The sequence below is a fragment of the Pipra filicauda genome, unplaced genomic scaffold, assembly GCF_003945595.2.
Source record: "Pipra filicauda isolate LSUMZ 115617 unplaced genomic scaffold, ASM394559v2 scaffold427_size588224_pilon, whole genome shotgun sequence".
NCBI lineage: Eukaryota > Metazoa > Chordata > Aves > Passeriformes > Pipridae > Pipra > Pipra filicauda.
This window is the reverse complement of record NW_024104562.1, coordinates 128,770-147,862: the sequence shown is the minus strand read 5'-3', so window position 1 is coordinate 147,862 and position 19,093 is coordinate 128,770. Positions and strand designations below refer to the sequence as shown.

Here is a 19,093-nt window from a genome sequence, read left to right as displayed (position 1 = left end):
CGGGCAGCGGCGGCCTCTACCGCGGGCACGGGGGCGGGCAGAGGACGGCGTGGGCGGGCAGGCGGGGACCCCCCAAAGTCAGGACCGCGGACAGCGACGTCGCCTGTCGATCAGCACTGAGGACAGCGGCAAGGCCGTCCTGCCCACCTCCCTCCCTGCCTGCCCCCCCGCCCTGCATGTCCGGCTCTCCCGCCCTGCCCCGCCGGCGGCTCATAAAGCTGGTACCGAGCGCCGGAGCAACACGTCCCCGCTGGGGCGCCGCGCCCCACCCGCCTCCACCGAGCCGTGCAAGGTGAGACTACGGCAATCCCGGCCCCCCGCACCCCGGGCCGCCCCGTCTGCCGGCAGAGGCTCCGGCCCCTCATGGAGACGCGCCGCCGCGCCCGCATCAAAGACAGGACGCTCAAGACGCTCATCCTGCCGTCGGTCGGCGAGGCCGTGAGTACCGCGGCTCCCGACATCCCCGGGACCCCACGGCCCGGGCCCTGGACTACTCCGGCCCCTGCCTGGTCTCCAATGAGAGCTATCCCTGCCTGCTCGGGACTGTCGTCACCACACGCCCCAAAAGCCCTGGGCACCCCGCGCAGCTCTGTCCCAAACGGAGAGAGGGGCCGAGAACGGGGGCGGCGGGGTGTGCTGCCCGTGCCGACCCGAAGACAGCGGCCGCCTCGAGCCCCCGCGCAGGCGGGACAGCCCGGGGCGGCGGAGGGCCCCCCGGCCGCGGGGCTCGCACGGCCCCGGAGCCGCCCCGGCCCCGCCCCTCCCCGCGTGGGGGGCGTGGCCCGGCGCTGCCCGCCAATGGGGCGTGGCGGTGGGCGGTGCCGGGCGCGGCGGGGCGGTGCCGGGCGCGGCGGTGCCGCAGCGCTGCTGCGGGCGGGGCGCCGGTGCCGCCATGTCGGAGCCGGGGGCCGCGGGCCCGGGCCCGGCCGCCATCCAGGTCTCCAGGTAGGGCCCCTCCGCCGCCGGGAGCCCGGGGTGGGCTGGGCAAGGGGGCGGGCGCCGGCCTGCAAGTGGGATGCAGCCTGCGGTGCTGCCCGCGCTGGTCACGCTACGAGCGACACCGGCCGCGGGCAGACGCGCTCCGTGCTGCAGGGGGTGTGAGCGGGCAGAGCTTCTCCCGCCCGTGTCCCCGCGGCTCCCGGGCACGGCCGCCCTGAGGGCAGCTGCCCCGGCATCCCCCGCTCCCCTCGCCGGGCCGTTACTCGCCGTTGGCAGAAGCCGCCGCCGCTGCCGGGAGGCCGCCGGGAGCGGCGGCACGTGCCCGGCCCGGCCTGTGCCGCAGCGGGGCCCGGCGGGGCGCGGCCCCGAGGGCTGCCGGCTACCCCGGCAGAGGAACGCTGTCTCCTTCCGCTCCCCCGGTAATTCGGAGCGGTTTTCACCGCCGCTCACAGGGAGCCGCGTGCGGGCAGCCATGGCCCGGCAGCTCAGCCAGTGGACCATGGGATCCCTCCGGGCAGCCACACCGGGACCAGGCTGGGGGTTCAAGCTCCCATGTCCTTCCCCTGGCAGGATTATGCGCCCGGACGATGCCAACATCGCTGGGAATGTCCACGGGGGAACCATCCTGAAGATGATTGAGGAGGCGGGAGCCATCATCAGTACCCGTCACTGCAACTCCCAGGCCGGAGTAAGTAGGAGCCAGAGTGCCCTCCGGGCTCAGGCAGCGACTCTCGACATCCTGTTGCATATCAGGATTCATCCTGGCAGCAGGGGTCCCGCACTGGGAGTGCTTGCTCCTGCGTGCACACCGCTGGTGGCTGGAAGCATCCCGCTGAAATTGTGGTTTATGAGCAGAAACTTTTGCCCTGCTATTAATGTTTTAACTCCCTCGAAGGGCGGGGTCGGGGCATTGGTTACAGATGGGGAAGGAAGTGCAGCCAGTGGCTGATAAAGTGGAGGTTAAAGTGCTGGAGCTACTTCCAGCACAGCTGGCCCCGGGGAGCTGCTGGCTGCGGTCCCACGTGGTGTGGCCATGGTCACTACCCCAGCTGTCTCACTGTCCCCAGGAGCCCTGCGTGGCTGCACTGGCACGGGTGGAGCGGACAGACTTTCTCTCACCAATGTGCATCGGCGAGGTGGCCAATGTCAGTGCCGAGATCACCTACACCTCCCGGCACTCCGTGGAGGTCCAGGTCAACGTCATGTCTGAAAACATTTTAACAGGTGGGTGGCTGCCTGTGGCTGTGTCCCAAAACTCCAGGAATAATGGTGATGAGTCAAGAGCTTACAGTGGTGATCCCGTCCTTCACTCCATCACTGGCAGCACTGGGCAGAGGGGAGGTCTTACCTTTTTATTGAGAGTGCTGGGGGTGTGGGGAGAGCTGGCACTGGGAAGGGAAGCCAAGCAGTCTCCCTGGGGATTACGGCTCCATTGATCTTTTTTAGTGAAGAATGGCAATATCTGCTCGTAGCTCCTCCTCCCTGATTCGCTGCCCGTTTGGCCTGAAAAGGGCCCTTTTACTGCTGTTGCTGTGGCAACTAGCTCCACTTGCCAGGATGCCTTTCCAAAAGTGCATTGTCACATTTGCTGTGAGCCAAAGCCCGCCAGAAGCCAGCAGGGTGAGGGGCCACTGGTGCTGGTGGCATCGCTGGTGTGTGGCCACCCCGAGATCAGCGGCAGACACAGCACTGCTGGCCATGGCACTGTCACCCTCTGCCCCCTTCTCCTCCAGGGGCAAAGAAGTTGACAAACAAGGCGACGCTGTGGTATGTGCCTCTGTCCCTGAAGAACGTGAATAAGGTCCTTGAGGTTCCCCCCATCCAGGTAGGACAGCTCACTTTGGTCCCCCAAAACTGGAACTTGGCCTCTCTGGGGAATGGCGCTAACCTAGCCCTGTCGGCACCCTTGGCTGTGCTGGTGGCTTTGCTGCCCTGTTCTTACCAGGTTTCCCTTCCAGTACACGAGAAAGGAGCAGGAGGACGAGGGGAAGAAGCGTTATGAGGAGCAAAAGCTGGATCGGCTGGAAACTAAGCAGAGAAATGGTGACGTGATCTTCCCCATCATCAACCCAGGTAACTCGGGCCGTGTGTGGTCAGTGCAAATGGCCCAGCAGTACTGGGAGGCCAAACTGATCCCCAAGGCAACTCCAGCCATCCCCAGGGCCCCATAGCTCTGTGTGTGTGTTCTGAAACACCATGTCAGGGATGGGGATGGGATTTTGGAGCCCACAGTGTGTGAGGAGAGGGAGAGCCGGGTGGACAGCTGTGATGCCACATGGGGGCTGGCGGGTGGGATGCTCTCTTCAAAAACCCTGTTTCTGCACCACTCCTTGTATCCCTTGTGCACTCCTGGGCAGCTGGAGCTGGTTTTGCTCAACAGGGGGTAAATGCAAGCGTTGGGCAAGCGTGGCTTCTAGGCCCGGCCATGGTCCTTGGGCAGAGGCAGAGAGGTGGCACACAGGGAATGTTGGGGGGATGATGGGGGATGAAAGTTGCTCAAATGCTTTTTTCCCCTCTATCCTCCCTGCTCACAGACAGGCAGACAAAAGGTAAGGCTCGGTGGGTCCTGCTGTGTGGGTGCCCGCCCTAAGCGGTCGGGGGCTTGGCTGGTTTTCCCTGCTTTGAGCTCCTTCAGCATCTCCCATTAGATGGAAAATGCAGAGGATTTCCTCTGCTGGCAGTCAGGGTGCGAATTCTGGTCCCTTGAGGTGGTGGCGGGACAGGGGTTACAGCATGTGCCAGGGCTGGGAGCGTGGGGGCCGAGGTCTTCCCACCAAAGGGAAAGCAGAGGCTCTGTGCAGCAGGGTCAGGGAGGTTCAGCTGAGGAGGGAGGAGTACAGCCATGTGCCCCAGTTCAATCCCATTTGCTTTCATGCTCTTGAAAAGAAACAAATGAGCTGAGCTAGAATAAAATGGATAGGTGGGGATTAGAGGGAGGCAGCAGTCAGGGACAGCCTCTGATTTGAACACAGTTCAGCTTTGCACAAGCCAGCCCCACGTTTTCTTCCTTTGGACGACTTAAGGCAGGGGTGTACAGTGGCGTACGGGTGCCAGCCGAGCAGCTCTGACCCCGCTTTGCTCTCTAACCAGAGCCACACACCGTTGGCTACAGCCAGTCCAGCCTGATCCACCTGGTGGGCCCATCAGACTGCACGCTGCTGGGCTTCGTGCACGGAGGTGAGTGAGCACTGCCCTGTGCAGCACTCGGCAGCAGCTCTGGGTGGCTTTTCCCCAGAGCAGAGTTGCTTCAGCTGAGACAAAAGCTTTGTTTCTGTGCCCCCAAAACTGACATGCTCGAACTGTAAATCCTACAGTTCTGTCATAGTCTCTGAGATCGCAAATCCCAGAGTATAAACACCCAGCATACAATGAGTGCAATTAGCTGGAGTCATTTCCTCTTGGCTGGCAGTGTCTGTTGCTGCCGGGCTGGCATGTGCGGTGTGAGCCAGGGGAGGGGCGAGTTTGCCAAGGGCTGGGACAACACACATCTAACCATGTCCATAAAAACAAAACCAGCGTGGCTCAGAGCTCCTTCCAGTCTTCAGGCCAGGTCTGTGAGAATGTTGCCCTGGTGTTGACTGGAGTCCTTGTGCTGGTACTGGGTTTTCCTGAAGCTGGGACTCAGTCTCTGGTCTGACTCCTCAGCATAGCTTTGGCCGTGCAAAGGCCTTACTGACCTATGTGTGGTTTTTCCCAAATCCCACCAGCTTCCCTGAGACAGGACCCTCTGCTTCCTCTCTCAGGTGTCACCATGAAGCTCATGGATGAGGTTGCTGGGATTGTGGCTGCCCGCCACTGCAAGACCAACATTGTCACCGCCTCGGTGGATGCCATCAACTTCCATGAGAAGATCAAAAAAGGTACCGAGGGTGGTGGCAGGCACCCATGGTGCCATGTCCTGGCTCCCTTGTGTGTGTGCTCGGGATACACCGGCAGAGAAATTTAGTCCCTGTTAGATTTGTCCTGTGTCAAGAAGCTCTGCTTAAGACACAGCTTAAGCATAAAACATGCAGGACCTCTTGCTCCCCTCACTGGCCCCTCTCTGCTTCGCAGGCTGTGTCATCACCATCTCGGGGCGCATGACCTTCACAAGCAATAAATCCATGGAAATTGAAGTCTTTGTGGATGCCGACCCGTTTGTGGATGAGCCTCGGGAGCGGTACCGTGCCGTCAGCGCCTTCTTCACCTATGTGTCCCTGAGCAAGGAGGGGAAGCCCCTGCCTGTCCCGCAGCTGCTGGTAAGAGCTCTGCCCCCAGGCTGGAGCCAATGGGGCCAGCACCTCTTCTGCTTCTCTCAGGGCAGAGCCCAGCTGGCTTTTTTTCCAACAAATCCTCTTCCCTTGAATTATTCAGCAGAAAAATATGAGTACAAAGGAGACTTTCCAGAGCAGGCTGCAGGGTTTCTTTTTGTTTGTTTGTTTATTTCTTTTGAACGTTGCCAATGTGGAGGTTGGGGGTTTTCTCCTTTCTCATGGTTGAGGACAGGCTGTGTGCAGGCCCTGGAGCAGGGGACTGTGAGCAGCGATGGAGGCCCCCATGTTCCCTGTCCCTGCTCCCCATGATATCCCCACTCCCACCCTCCTGCCTATTTTTAGCTCCCCTGATCCTGGCAGGGCTTTGATGCCTTGCTGCCGTCTGAGGGTGTTTTTTGGTTAATATTTGATGTGGCGCAGGTCTTCTGCTCTGTGCAGGAGCATACTGGCTGTCGTGGCGTGTGTTTCAGGGAGGGCAGCTTTCCCCTCATTTCCACGGGGGATGGCACATTTCCCTCCTGTAAGCACTTGCAGCACTGACACTGGGGTTTTGCTTTCTCTCTGTGGCTGCAGACAGAGACGGAGGATGAGAAGCGGCGCTTTGAGGAAGGGAAGGGCAGGTACCTGCAGACCAAAGCCAAGCGGCAGGCGCAGATGCAGCAGGCTGCCCAGCAGTGACCTGCCCTCCACTCTTGCTGCCAGCGCCTGCCAGGTTGTTCCCGTTTGTGTTGTGTCTGGTCCGTGCCTCCACTCGCCCCTGCCGCCGCTGGCACCGCTGCTTCGCTGCTGGTGGGCTCAGCACTGCACACCTCGTGCTTCAGGTGGCACTGAGAGCCCCTGGGAGCCTACCCAGGGGCTTGCCATCTGCCTCCGGAGCTGTTGTTACTGTTTGACTCCCCATGCCAGAGTGGGATGGAGGCGTGCGGCGGCCCAGGGGGCGTGTGGGGCTGCGAGTCCTTGTGCTGCCATGTTCAACTCGCTGGTTTGTCCTACCATGCACACCAAAGCTTTCGCAAGTGCGGTGCTGGGACCGCACTGAATGTCTGTGACATCTCTAAGTAGTTCTCTGTGCACATCTAAGTTATTTAAGGAAACCTGTGGCATTAATAAAGTCTGTTTCATTGACTGGAATAAAAGGCTGACACTTTTATTTCAAACAACTATGCTTTTCCCCACTCCCGCCTCCCCAGGATTCACCCACGGCCCCAAGTGGTGCAGTGTGCTCCCACCCTGGGTTTTAAGGAAGTGTGGCTCTTTTAACGGGACTGCGCAGTTCCTGCCGGGATGGGTGTCCCGCTTTGGGCTATTAAACAACAAACCATCAGAAAGGAGGTTATAGTAAGGTGAGGGCCGATCTGTTTAGCCGTGCCTGCAGTGAGGCCTCGAGGACATGGCCTTAAGCTGAGACAGGGAGGTGCAGATCAGATATCAGACAATGTTCTCCCTGTTCGGGCACTGGAAGGGGCTGCCCAGGGCGGTGGTGGTCACCATCCCCGGCAGTGTCCAGACCCGCCCAGGCCCGGCGCAGGGCCGTTCCCCGCTGTGGGGCCGCGGGGCCGGGGCCGGCGAGACCGGACGGTCCCACCGCTGTCCCCGCCCACGCCCGCCGTGCAACTCTCGCGAGAGCGGCGTCGCTGCAGGGCCGCGGCGGCGGCGGGACTGGGGCGGAGCTCTCGCGAGAGCGGCGCGGTGGTTTCCCGGGCGACGCGGGCGGGGCGGGGCCGCCATGATGGCGGCGGCGGCGGCGCGGCGGGGCCGGCTGGGCCGGGAGGGCCGCGCCAGCCTCGGCTCCTTCCTGCTCGGCGCCTCGGTGGCGGCGCTGCCGCTGCTGCTCGGCTCGTCCCCCGCCCTACTGGCCGCCCCTGGCCTTCGCGGCCGCCTGGCACTCGCCTTGCACGTGGCCGGCGTGAACGCGGCGCTGCTGCTGCTCTACCCGCGGCCGCTCTACAAGGTGCGGGGACGGCCCGGGGGAGCGGGGCGGGGGGCGGCCGCGGAGGGGCCGGTGCTGGTCCCGGTGCCGGGGGGCGGCGATCGGGAGCCACCGGGCCCGGGGAGCGGCGGCGGCAGCGCGTTCTCCCCTTCCTGTGCTTGCAGATCGCTGTCCGGGCCTGTTTCCTGGGCTTTGCCTTCGGCTGCGGGGTGCTGCTGAGCGCCGGCCGCTCCGCCTGGCGCCACTTCGGATGGTAAGGGCCGGGCCGGGCCGGGCAGACGCGCTGCCTGGCCCTGCCAAACCTGTCCTCCCTCCCTCCTGCCGCAGGTACATGTGCTCCCTCTCCCTCTTCCACTACTCGGAGTACCTGGTGACAGCCATCAACAACCCACGCAGCCTCTCACTGGACTCCTTCCTGCTCAACCACAGCTTCGAGTACAATCTGGCTGCCCTGTCCTCCTGGGTGGAGTTCACGCTAGAGAAGCTCCTCTTCCCAGGTCAGCCACCCTGTCCTTCCCTGGCTGCACGTGTCTTGCCCGTGTCCCACCTGTCCCTTAGCAAAGTGTAGGTGACCCCTGGCTCACTGTCCCGTGCCAGTCCTGGATCAGCTTTACCATGACCTTAACCCCTCTTTGCCCAAAGCCTCTCGAGTTGGGTCTTGGGGGGCACTGGAGATCTCCCCTTTGCCCTGAGATGCCAGGCTAAGGGGTCTTCAGCCCTTTCCTGCCTTACTGGTACAAGAATAACACTTTGAGTACACCTGGGCGTTGTCTTTTGACCAGGTATAAAATCAAACTGGCAAAAACTGTTGCTGTTTGCCCAATCTGGGGCAAATTGGTTGCGTTCTTCTGCTTGTTTTTGCGAGAGGGAAGCTGTTGCCCTTTCTTGTTTCATAACAGCCCCAGCATGCCCTTGGCTGTGCTTTGTGCTGGCTTTGCTCAGCCCCTAAATCCAGGCCCTGCGGGTTAATCCGTGCTGACGCTGCGCTGACGCCGGGCAGGGGGTGCTGGTTTTATCTCTTTGCTGGGTGGCCGCTGCTGCCACAGATTGTGCTTCAGAGTAGGGGGCAAAGCCCACCCACCGAGCAGCCCCCACGCCCCCCCACAAGAGCTGTGCAAACCCGCTGTGCCCCTCCTTGTCCACACAGAGCTGAAGCAGATTACCTGGCTGAGCACCGTGGGGCTGCTGATGGTGATCTTCGGGGACTGCCTGAGGAAGGCGGCCATGCTCACAGCCGGCTCCAACTTCAATCACATCGTGCAGAACGAGAAATCCGACACCCACACCCTGGTGACGAGTGGGGTGTACGGGTGGTTCCGGCACCCGTCCTACGTGGGATGGTTTTACTGGAGCATCGGAACACAGGTACCATATCTAACATGGTACACATACCTTCGTGTCGTGACCCAGCTCTTTGCTCTCAATGCTGCCCACGCCGTGATGGGTGCAGACAGTGTTCTGCAGAATGGATGCCCTGGGCACTGATTCTGCTGCCTCCCACGGGCACACAGGGAACCAGGAATCCCTGAGTGACCTGCCTCATGCAGTCTTTGAGAAGATCCCATCGTCTTAATTTTCTCAGTGCAATAAGCAGGAGTGGTGGGGCTGAGGTTTGAGCCAGAACCCCTTTGGAGGCCTGGGACGTGATCTGCTGCTGGTCTAAAGCTAGTGTCCAGAGTTTCCTGGATCCCTGTGGCCAAAATGCCTTCTGTGAGCAGTCAAACTCAACCTGGCTTCTGCCAAACACCAGTCCTGTGCCGAGGGGCAAGGAAACTCCCTCTGAGGGTGCCCAGGGCCCCAGCTAGAGGATCAGCTCTGGCCAGCTGTGGTTGAGCTGTAGCTCAGTGCTGCCGTAGCCACGTGTTCTCGTGACTGGCTGGGAGCTGGCATTGGGTTGTTTCTCTGGAGGGGGATGTAAGGGTGGCACACAGAACTCTCAAGAGCCAGGGCAGCAGGAGCTGCCTGCTGCCTGCACACTGCTGCCTTCTTTCTGGGGAGAAATTAGTATTTATGAAGTTTCACAAGGGTTGTTGGGAGCTTTTTTTGGAGAGCATTTAGAGCCCATGGCAATGTTACCGGAGTGGGATGAGCTGTGGGGACGGGGCAGCCTCAGGCTCTCATTAGTGGCCTCTGTTCCAGGTGTTGCTCTGCAATCCCATCTGTGTGGTTGGCTATGCACTGGCGTCCTGGCGCTTCTTCAGGGAGCGGATCGAGGAGGAGGAGATCACACTCATTCACTTCTTTGGAGAAGAGTACCTGGAGTACAAAAGGAAGGTGCCATCGGGTCTCCCTTTTATTAAAGGAGTCAAATTGGAACTGTAATGCAGGTGAAAACCAGACTGGCTGAGCAAATGCCCGGCTCCCGCCGTGCCAGGTGCCTGCGTGGCATCAGTGTTGGGATGTGCCTGTTGGTATTTCCCAGCCACCCAGAAGGAGCTGGTGGAGGGCTGTGGCACTGGGCAGCCTGCCGGGATTCTTGCAGATCAGAAGCTCGTTCCTCCTCCCGAGATCAGCCCTTCATTGCACATTCAGGGATCTTCCAGATAACTTAGCCTGTAGCGACCCTAAAGAGAATGAATTGTCCTGCCTGCAGCAGCTGAATTGTCCTGGAATGCCTCTGGACCAATTCTGCTGGAGAGCAGCACTGCCCTCTGGGCCCCAGGCAGAGGAGGCGCTGGGCAGCAGATTGTTCCTGTTGCATAATTCAATTTTAAAGCTTTCTGACCTCGTGAGCCCAGTGCTGCAGCTTTAATCTCCTTGGGCCCGACTCCTTGAGCTGGCACTGGGGTGGCCATGGGAGCAGCCTCCGGCTCTGCCCGCCCTCAGAGCGCTGGCAGTGTGGCACCACTCGGCTCTCTCCAGGCCTTGGCGTCCACAGGGAGAGATCCAAGCACCTCTGAGCCTGCTCCTTCTCCCTCAGCTGCTGCTGCGGATGCGGAGTCATCGCTGCAGCCGCTGCCTCCCGCCGCCACCTCTGTTCCCTCTTCCCGCTTCCAAATCATGCTGCTTCCTATCCTGCCAGGCCACCTCTGTCCTGCAGAGATCCCAGGATTTTGGGTTGGGAAAGAACCACAGCTGCCAGGCTTGCTAAGGGCTTTAGCACCCGAGATCCTCACCTGCTCTTTTGGGCAAAAGCCAGGATGTTGGGGCAAGTAGGAGATGCTCCTAGGGAAATCTCCAACCAGGAGAAGAGTTGGGCTAGCTAAAACTCTTTTAAATGTGACCATTTTGAAATGGTTCCCACTGAGCTGTGTGGCATAACTTATTCTGTCGTTATATACCAAAGAGGTTCACTGTTTCCTTGAGTTCTGCATTATTCTTCCTTGCTGGAATGGAAATGAGTTGCTTGTCAGTTCACGCCTGGGGCTTGTGGTGTTCCGTGGGGAAGGCACTGCGGTATGGCTCAGGAAGGGGCACTGGTGGGAATGGCTTGGGTTTGGGCCTGGGTTTTCTTTTTTTATAAAAAAAACAAGAGAAAGCATTGCCAACTTCTGTCTGATGATTATTTGAAGGTCTCTCAAGGTGCTGGTGGCATGGAAACTGGAATCCTTACTTTATAATTTCCGGTAGGTTTTCAGAACACTCCATTGTGGCACTGAGGCACGACTTTGTGTGTTCCTGCCTCTACCCTGCACCAGGGGTTGGTATTTACCACACCCCCCCCCATAATTTGCAAATGTTGTGGTTTTAGGAGCAGCTGGACACCCCAAGCCAGCAGATCCCTTCTGTCAGTGCCGCAGAACCACGCGGACACAAACACTTCTGCCCTTTTATTTCACTCCAACACACATGAGGGAGAGCACAAAGACAATTAGTTTTTCAGAACCAGGTTCCCCTAAGGCTTTTGGATGCACCACAGACATGGGTGCCTGGCCTGTTTCCTGCCCTGGCTCATGGCAGAGGGCGAGAGGAGCTGGTCAGCAGCCCGGGCACGGCTCTGCCCAGTGGCTCTGCCGCGTGCCCAGTGCTGGGCTCTATGGTGCCGGCTCTTTCTGGGCAGTGCTCTCAGCCCCGCTCTTCTGCTGGCCCCTGCAGCAATCTTTGCTTTTCGGGGAGGGGTCTCTGGGGGTGCCATCAGGCACGCAGCCCTCCCCAGGGCTGGCCGGAGCCCCCTCCTTGCCCGGAGCCCCCTCTTTGCTGCTCGGCGAGGCATCCCTGGGGAAGGGAAGGCACCTTGGCAGTGTCAGTGTCTGGGAAAGGGCACAGGGGGAATTTGGCACTTGCTGTCACCTACCTCGGCACTGCTTCACTGTTGTCGCAGATCTTGAGCAGCATCTGGGCCTGTTCCTCCTTGGGCTCCCGGGGCTCCTGCAGCCTGCAGCAGGATGAGTGTGAGCCGTGGCTGCGTCCCCCGCTGGCCCTGAAAGCCCCCGCGCCCCTCACCTGGGCTCCAGCCGCTCCTTCACCTTGGCGATGGAGCGGACGTAGGGCACGATCTGCTTGGTGATGGTGCTCAGGCAGCTGTTCTCCTGCCTCAGCTGCAGCAGGTCATGGAGCTGGGCTGGGGGTGAGAGAGGTGGGCTGGGGGATGGCAGCTTCCTAGCACTGGCACAGGGGGCTCAGGGAGGGGGAGTGGGGTCACCGGTACCTTCATAGATCTCCTGCTCGTTTGCCACCCGCTGGTAAGTTTCCTCCCAGACCTGGAAGGAGGAGAGGGAGCTGGGCAGTGTGCGGCAGCGTGGCACGGAGGGGCCCTGCTCCACTGGGATGTGCCAGCCGTACCTCCTCGAAGACGCTGCGCATCATCTCCACGGCAGAGTAGTGAGCTGCGATCTGCACGTCCATCTGCAGGGACTTCTGCAGGATCTCACTCATGATCTCTGACTTGATGAGTGAGTGGTGCTTGGTGAGGTCGCGATGCAGCTCCTGCACCTGGTCCTTCAGGCCCTGGATCTCCATCTGCAGCATCTGTGGTGCCAGGGGGCAGGGCCACGTGAGCAGCACTGATCCAGCCCCTCCTGCCCTGCCTCAGCCCACTCCAACCTGCACTCCCTACCCGGTAGGTGTTCTCGTAGTTGCGGCAGTGCTCGGCGAAGGGGGTCTCACGCCCCTCGGCCAGGAGCACCTTGGTGCTGATGTACCGGTGCATCGTCGGCTTCCTCACCATGGGGCTGGTGGACATTTTGTCACTTGAGGGGGGACAGCCGGGCACCATGAGGGTCTTGGAGCATTGGCCACCAGGGAGCCTGCACGGAGAAGTGACAGTGACACGCTGCAGGTGAGCAGTGGCAGCAGAGAGGTGCCAGGGGCCACGCCATCAGCTCAGTTCCAGCTCCGCCCCACTGCCCCTCAGCCCTGCTAAGCCTGGGGATGTGTCAATGCCCTATGTGCCTTCCCTCGCCCCTATGTCCCTTCCCTAGCCCGAATGCAGGGGCTTAGTCAGAGATGCCTTATGCTGCCCCAAAAATCAGGTTTCTGTGGGCTGCTCTCCCTATCCCTGTGGCTTTGGGACCAGCTGCAGCAGGGAGAAGGCAGGAACTGAGGTCAGCATGCTCTAGTTTCTAAAGGGCAGGATGCAGCTCACTCCCTCACCACCGGTATCTCCTGGCCCCTTGGCAGGCATCACTGCTCCTGTGTCCCCTCCATCCCGTGGCCTCCCTGTGCTGCCCACCACCATCGGTCCTACCGTGCAGCGCCGTGCTCCCCCCGCCCGTGCCGGGGCCAGCAGCCCCCAGGAGCTCAGCCGCCCTGCGGCGCCGAGCCCAGCCGGGGCCGAGGAGTGGTCCCCATGGGGCGGCAGTGCCCGTCTGTCCTCTCTGGCCGGGAGGGCCTGGCAGGGCCAGTGCTGCTGTGACATCAACAGGCCTAAATATATCCCGGGCGAGGAACGGCCGGGCACTTCCCTGAAATTCTGATAAAAATAGTGATGGGCAAAGAGGCTGTGGCGCAGCGGGTGGGCCGGCAAGCAGGAGCTGGCCCCAGTGCAGCACCCGTGGAGCAGGGGCACAGCCCTCCAGGGACCGCGGCAGGGGCCAGGCTGGGGAGCAGGGTGAGGCTCCCCAGCTGTCAGCTCTGCTGATGCCCATCCCATTTCCCAGAAGCGTCACTTGAAGCCCTGTTGCCTGTTGTTCATCAGTGCAGCTGTGTCCGCGCTGTCCCCGTGCCACCGCTGAGGTGACAGGCTCAAGGGCAGCAGCAGGGGCAAGCTTGGCATGGGATGCCAAGGGCATTGAGCAGCATGGCGCATGGCAGGGGACACAGTGGCACGTGTGCCCTGGGTATGATCCTAGCACCTCACATGTTCGTGCCAGTGATGCCAGGACCGATGCCGCCGGCACTGCCCACCACAGAGCGGCGGGGGCTGAGCATCAGGAGGGGCTCCAGGCAGCGGGCAAACTCTGCCCGGTACTCGCTGTTGATCTGGGGGCAAGATGGGGTGAGAGGGCCAGGGCAGAGCCTGCAGCTGGCACTGCCTGCGGGGTGCTGCAGGCAGGGACCCACCCTGGGGTGGGTGGCAGGGGTCCTCTACCTTGCTGGTCTGGGCCGGCCGCAGGCGGTGCGGCAGCTTGACAATCCTCTGCAGCCTCTCCATCAGTTGCTGAAAGGCAGTGGTGAGGCACAGTGAGGGGTGCCTGGCATGGTGAGGGGTGCCAAGCACCCTACCCATGAGCTCAAGCACTGCCACAGGGTGCTCTGGCCACCCCAAAGTACTGGCAACACTCACATAGCCCAGGTCCAGGAACTCGGCTTTGTTGGCAGAGCTCAGGAAGGCTGAGCAGGTCACCAGGTGCACCTGCGTATGTGAGCGGGTCTGTCACTGTCCAGCTCTGGGGGTCAGGACATCCCTGCCAGACGCAGGGCCCTACCTGCAGGGTGGGCAGCAGGGAGGCGAGGTGTGCAAGCTGCTCCTTGAATGCCTTCTCCTTCTCCTCATGCTGGCTGCAGCAGAGCGGGGCATGGCACAGCCTTTCCATGGCACCTGGGAGCCAAGCGGCCCCCCCAGGCACCCCAACACACCCCGGGAAGGGGAGACACCCCTGGGAGGGGGCTCAGCCTGTGGTTCCTCACCTCTGCACAGCTTTCAGAAGCGTCTTCTTCCTCTCAGAGAGCTGCTCCTGCAAACAGCCCAGCCACCGTGGGTCCTGCAGCCACCCCAGTCCCCTCAGCTCTGCCGTGCCCACAGGCTGGGCACCCGTGGGTGCAGGGCACCATGTGCTGCCTCACACCTGCATGCGGCCGAAGAGGGAGTTGATGGCCGCCTCCTCCTCGCTGGCACTGTTGCGAACCTCCTCGATCATGGCCTTGAGCAGGACGATGGCCTCGCGTGTGGAGGTCTGCAGCTCCTTCACTGCCTGCCTGGGGCGGCGGGGCGGCTGCAGCGTGGGGGACAGCACCGCTGCCCTCACCGCCCCCCGCGCCTCCCGGTCCTGCCCACCATCACCGCCTGGTCCAGCCGCTGGCAGCCCTGCATGTACGCCGTCTCGATGTCGATGCAGTGTGCCCGGCTCTCCCTGCAGGCACGGGCATCAGGGCATGTGGGACGGGGTGGGACGGGGCACAGGGCGGGCACGGGACCGGGGCCACTCACCCCTGCATATCCCTGAAGCAGTTGATGCAGAGCATGGACTTCTTCTCGGTGGAGAACATGATGTAGGGCTCCTCGTGCAGCGCTGCAGGGGACAGGGAACATGGTGCAGCCTGGCACGGCATGGTGCTGCACAGCACGGTGCAGGGCGGCCTGGCACGGCACTCACGGCACTTCTTGTGGATGTCTTTGGTGCGCTTGGAGAGGGACACGATCTCGTGGCGGGCAAACATCCTGGCGTGGTGGGTCTCCTCACGGCACGGGGTACACAGGGGCTGCCCGCAGGTGTTGCAGAAGTACATGGTGTCCAGCTCCTGTGTGAGGGGACACAGCCGGTGGTGGGCATGGCCCCGGTGGGGGTCCTCTGTCCCCCCCCGCCTGCCCACCCCGCTGCCCTCACCGCCTTGGCGCAGCGCCGGTCGCAGTTGGCACACTGCACGTCCTCCTCGCTGTCGGCCGAGCTGTCCACCAGGAACTGCAGCAGCCGGTCCACGGGGGGCAGTCCCGTGCCCCCCCTCACCACCGAGGGGTGCCTGTGGGGACAGGAGGGGCACAGGGATGGAGACACTCACCCGGGGCCGGCAGGGCAGCTTTGGGGAGCAGGGGGGACGTCCCTCACCCGCAGAGTGGGCAGCGCAGGCGGCCGTCGCTGGCACGGCCCCGCAGGCAGCTGGCACAGAAGTTGTGGTAGCAGTCGAGCAGGCAGGGGTGCTGGTAGGGCTCGTGGCACAGCAGGCACACCAGCGGGTGGCAGTTGGCCTTCTCCAGCTCCGAGCAGCTCCCCAGCGGGGAGAAAATGCCGCCTGCCATCTGCGGGACAGAGAGCAGAGCCCTGCGCCCGGGGGGCCCCGCGTGGCACCGCTTTGCACAAGCACCGTGGCTGCCACGGAAAGGACGAGTCCTGCCCCGGGAGCTGCCGCCTATTTTTAGGTTATGAGCTGCATGGCACGAGGCTGCCCCAAACACGCCCCTTCCCCCCGCACCGCGGGGCTGCACGGTTGGGTGGGATGGTCCCTACAGTGCGGCATCCCCCAGGGTGGGTGTCCCCAGAGCAGAAGCATCCCCTGGGTCCCCTGCACTGGAGCATTCCCTGCAGCAGAGCATCCTCCAGGACAGGGGTAGGGGATTCTCCAGGACTGAGTGTCTCCCCGGAGGGAGCATTCCCTGCAACGGTGTGTCCCCTGCCCTGGGATGTCCGCTCCAATGGCAGTGAGGGCAGCCAGGTGTCCCACACGCTGGAGTCCCCGTCCCCGGGGCGCTCTGGCCAGGTGAAGGTGTTACCTGTCCCCGTCTGTGGGCCGGGGGATCCGAGCCGAGCCGTGCCGCTGCTCCCCTTGTGCCGGCAGGAATGAGAGCGATGCCGGGCCCGGCCGACCCCGTGACGTGGGGCCCCCTGGCACTGCCGGGCGGCGGCCACGCCACGACCCAAAAATAGCCCCGCGCGGGGCCCCGTGTCAGGGACGGCCCCCGGGGTGTGGGGACACGGAACCACTCAGGCTGCGGGGACATGGGCATCCGCGTGGCCTGGGGATGGACCCCAGGAGGTGAAGGGGCACCTGAGGAGCGGGGGGTCACCCCCCGGACATCAGAGCACCCCTGGGGTGCGGGGGGTCACCCCGTGTCCGGCAGAGCCCCCGGGTGCGGGGGGTCACCCCGTGTCCGGCACAGCCCCCGGGTGCGGGGGGTCACCCCGTGTCCGGCACAGCCCCCCCGGGCCGCTCCCCCCTCCCGGGTCCCGCCCGCGCTCGCCATCAGGCCCCGCCCCTCGCCTCGTACCCGCCTCCTCGCTTTGGCCCCGCCCCCGTCCCGCCCCTCCCGCGGGCACTGCCCCGCCAGGCAGCACTGTCCGCTCGCGGGCGCCGTGCGCGGGAGGGGCCGGAAGCGATCGACGCCCTCGGCGCTCGGCTGGGCCGGCCCGAGCGCTGTTGTGCGCAGGCGCGGGGCGCGCTCTCCCTTTTTGCCCCGCGCGGAGCCAACATGGCGCCCGCGGTGAGTCCGCGCGGGTCCTGGACCGGACCGGCCCCCCCCCGGCACCGCCCGCGCCGCCCCCGCCGCCCCCGGGACACCCCTCCGCCCCGCGCCCAGCCCCTGCCGCTCCCCTCGGCCCCCGCCCGCCCCGGCCCCGCCGCCTGCCCCGGTCCCGCTCTCCTCCGCGTGGGGCCGGGCTCGGTCCCGCGCCTCCCCCGGCCCCGCACGCCGAGCGCCGTCCATGAGGATCGGGGGAGGTGGGCGGCGGGCGAGCCCCATCCGCACTCTGCTGTCCCCGGCCTCCATCCGGGCCCGGGCCTTTCCCTCTCCCTCAGCCTGGAGCTCCTCCTGGCCCCTCCCCGCCGCCCGGGGCCGGTCCCCTATGGCTCTCCCTCTCCTTCTCTTTCTCCCTTTCCCTCTCCCCGTTCTTCTGTCTCATTCTCTCTTCCCCCTGCAGCAGAAGAAGCCCGTGGCGAAAGGTGGCAAGAAGAAGAAGCAGGTGCTGAAGTTCACGCTGGACTGCACGCACCCTGTTGAGGATGGCATCATGGATGCCGCTAACTTCGTGAGTGTGGGGTCTCCCGGGGCGCTGTGACGGCCCCGCGGTGCATTCCCGGGGCAATGCTCCGATCCCAGCAGCCACCCGGCCCTTCCCTGTGCCCCTGGGGGTGCCCCGACGGCAGAGGGGTGGGGGATGCTGGGGTTGGGACGCTTCGTGGTTAAAGCAGGGGTGCTGTCCCTGCCCATGGACAGTGTCCCTGTCTATCACTCTTGGCGAGTTCCCGTCACACTGGCAGAGCAGCCAGGCCGGGGGTGCTGCATTTTGGAGCTCAGGAACCTGTGCCATCCAAACCACCCATCTCCAGGGTGGGTCTGAGTGGGCTGGGGGTGGGGGTACTCAGAGGAGGCTGATGCCGTGTCCTGGCTGTCCCCTCGGAGAGCAGGAACGTCCCCACTGCTGATCTGACGTGTTCAGGCCTGAGCACCTCACCCGGGAGTGGCTCTGATGGGGGCCGGATCAGCTGCAGAAGGCGCTGGCTCGGAGCTTCCCGGGCTGAGGAAGGGGCTCTGCCCTGCTCCCCTGGGATATGGGGGCACTGCTGTCCCTTCCCCAGCTTGGGAGGGCCAGGCAGAGGCCAGCCAGGGCACTGTGTCCGGCGGGAGCTGCAGCCCCGGCTCAGGTGACGTTCCTCTCGCAGGAGCAGTTCCTGCAGGAGCGGATCAAGGTGAACGGCAAAGCGGGGAACCTGGGCGGGGGCGTGGTGACCATCGAGAGGAGCAAGAGCAAGATCACGGTCACGTCGGAGGTGCCGTTCTCCAAGAGGTAAAGGGGGGCAGCCCCAGGTCCCACCGGGCCGGTCGGGCAGTGTGGGGGGTACTCTGGGGGGCAGGAGGGGCCGGCAGGGAGAGATGTCTCGGAGCAGGAGTCGTGCCTGGCACTTGCTGTGTGGCAAGTGATCTTTAAGAGGGGGATGTGGTTGATATTCCTGCTGCGAAGGCTGTTGGTGTTGGGCAGTGGGGAGGCACTTGCAGCCGTAAGGTGCTGACTGTGGAGTTCTGGGGCATCCACAGCCAAGCCCTTCCACTCTCGGATCGTTCTGCTGGTCCTGTGGGGCTCCAGCCCTCTGCCTGCTCCTCCTGGCTGCCTGTCCTTGGGCTGGCACCGGCAGACTGGGGCTGTGCCGTGGCAGGGGTGGCTCAAGGGGGTCAGAAGGGTGGGAAGAGCAGAGCCCAGTGGGTTGGGGGGTGCCCTGCTCTGTAGGCACCTGTACTTCTTCCAGCGCTGTTGCTCCATGTGGGTGCCACACGCAGCACATTCTGGCAGCAGGTACCCACCATCCCATGGAGATTCCCTGTGCCACGTGGGGATACAGGGCTGGGGTCGCAGCCTCAGCAGGCGAGGGTGGGAATGATCTCCCAGGATCCATGTCATGGCATCATGATGTGGTTCCCCTGGTTATGATGTTTCCTGGCAGGAACTTTGCCAGGAGGTGCCTGGTGGGACATGTTAGTCCGCTGGAGGTGGCAATCCATGGGATTGGGGATTTATTTGCCAAAATGCCATGAGGGCACAGGGGACCCACGGTCAGCTGCGCATCTCCTGCAGGTACCTGAAGTACCTGACCAAGAAGTACCTGAAGAAGAACAACCTGCGGGACTGGCTGCGTGTGGTGGCCAACAGCAAGGAGAGCTATGAGCTGCGCTACTTCCAGATCAACCAGGACGAGGAAGAGGAGGAGGAGGAGGATTGAGCCCTGCTACCGACAGCCATTTTGTACAGTTTTGCTTTTCTGGAATAAACAGCGGCAGAGTTGTTCATACCCCGCGCTCAGTGGTGGCTGCGGGCCCGGGGGGTGGTTTTGGGGGGATTTGAGGTTTTTCGGGGAGCGGGCGGGGGGCGGGGCCAGGGGCGGGGCGGGACGGGGCTGGGGGCGTGTCCCGCCGCAGGGGGCGGGGCCGGCTCTCGCCATCTTGGCG

The 19,093-nt window shown here is 63.1% G+C and overlaps 4 protein-coding genes across 8 annotated transcripts; 3 read left to right on the top strand and 1 right to left on the bottom strand.

Moving 5' to 3' along the window:
- The first annotated feature begins 852 nt into the window (after positions 1-852).
- On the top strand, positions 853-6,328 carry ACOT7 (acyl-CoA thioesterase 7). Of its 4 annotated transcripts, none has more exons than XM_027751399.2 (10): positions 853-945; positions 1,510-1,627; positions 2,007-2,163; positions 2,673-2,764; positions 2,898-3,012; positions 3,474-3,488; positions 4,030-4,116; positions 4,683-4,799; positions 4,993-5,177; positions 5,766-6,328. In XM_027751399.2, the coding sequence occupies exons 1-10, from the start codon at positions 893-895 to the stop codon at positions 5,868-5,870; spliced, it is 1,044 nt and encodes a 347-aa protein (XP_027607200.1). In that variant the 5' UTR covers positions 853-892; the 3' UTR covers positions 5,871-6,328. The 4 variants fall into 4 exon arrangements, with proteins under 4 accessions (XP_027607200.1, XP_027607201.1, XP_027607202.1 ...); XM_027751401.2 differs by lacking the exon at positions 853-945 and adding an exon at positions 1,123-1,358; XM_027751400.2 differs by lacking the exon at positions 3,474-3,488.
- A 578-nt stretch (positions 6,329-6,906) lies between these two features.
- ICMT (isoprenylcysteine carboxyl methyltransferase) lies at positions 6,907-10,610 on the top strand. Its single transcript, XM_027751395.2, has 5 exons — positions 6,907-7,143; positions 7,287-7,375; positions 7,450-7,619; positions 8,270-8,487; positions 9,262-10,610. The coding sequence occupies exons 1-5, from the start codon at positions 6,919-6,921 to the stop codon at positions 9,442-9,444; spliced, it is 885 nt and encodes a 294-aa protein (XP_027607196.1). The 5' UTR covers positions 6,907-6,918; the 3' UTR covers positions 9,445-10,610.
- Positions 10,611-10,877: 267 nt separating this feature from the next.
- Positions 10,878-16,341, bottom strand: RNF207 (ring finger protein 207). The gene is made up of 18 exons (XM_027751391.2): positions 15,929-16,341; positions 15,267-15,457; positions 15,048-15,180; positions 14,817-14,961; positions 14,651-14,732; positions 14,498-14,573; positions 14,289-14,414; positions 14,131-14,177; positions 13,929-14,001; positions 13,787-13,855; positions 13,592-13,660; positions 13,361-13,482; positions 12,119-12,308; positions 11,845-12,030; positions 11,711-11,762; positions 11,506-11,623; positions 11,357-11,437; positions 10,878-11,277 (listed from the first exon to the last, which is right to left on the bottom strand). Exons 1-18 carry the CDS (start codon positions 16,160-16,162, stop codon positions 11,097-11,099), a joined length of 2,175 nt encoding a protein of 724 aa, XP_027607192.2. The 5' UTR covers positions 16,163-16,341; the 3' UTR covers positions 10,878-11,096.
- Positions 16,342-16,555: 214 nt separating this feature from the next.
- On the top strand, positions 16,556-18,936 carry RPL22 (ribosomal protein L22). Of its 2 annotated transcripts, none has more exons than XM_027751359.2 (4): positions 16,556-16,636; positions 17,073-17,180; positions 17,815-17,939; positions 18,723-18,936. In XM_027751359.2, exons 1-4 carry the CDS (start codon positions 16,625-16,627, stop codon positions 18,865-18,867), a joined length of 390 nt encoding a protein of 129 aa, XP_027607160.1. In that variant the 5' UTR covers positions 16,556-16,624; the 3' UTR covers positions 18,868-18,936. The 2 variants fall into 2 exon arrangements, with proteins under 2 accessions (XP_027607160.1, XP_027607161.1); XM_027751360.2 differs by having other exon boundaries at positions 16,602-16,636; positions 17,076-17,180.
- The last annotated feature ends 157 nt before the right edge of the window (positions 18,937-19,093 follow it).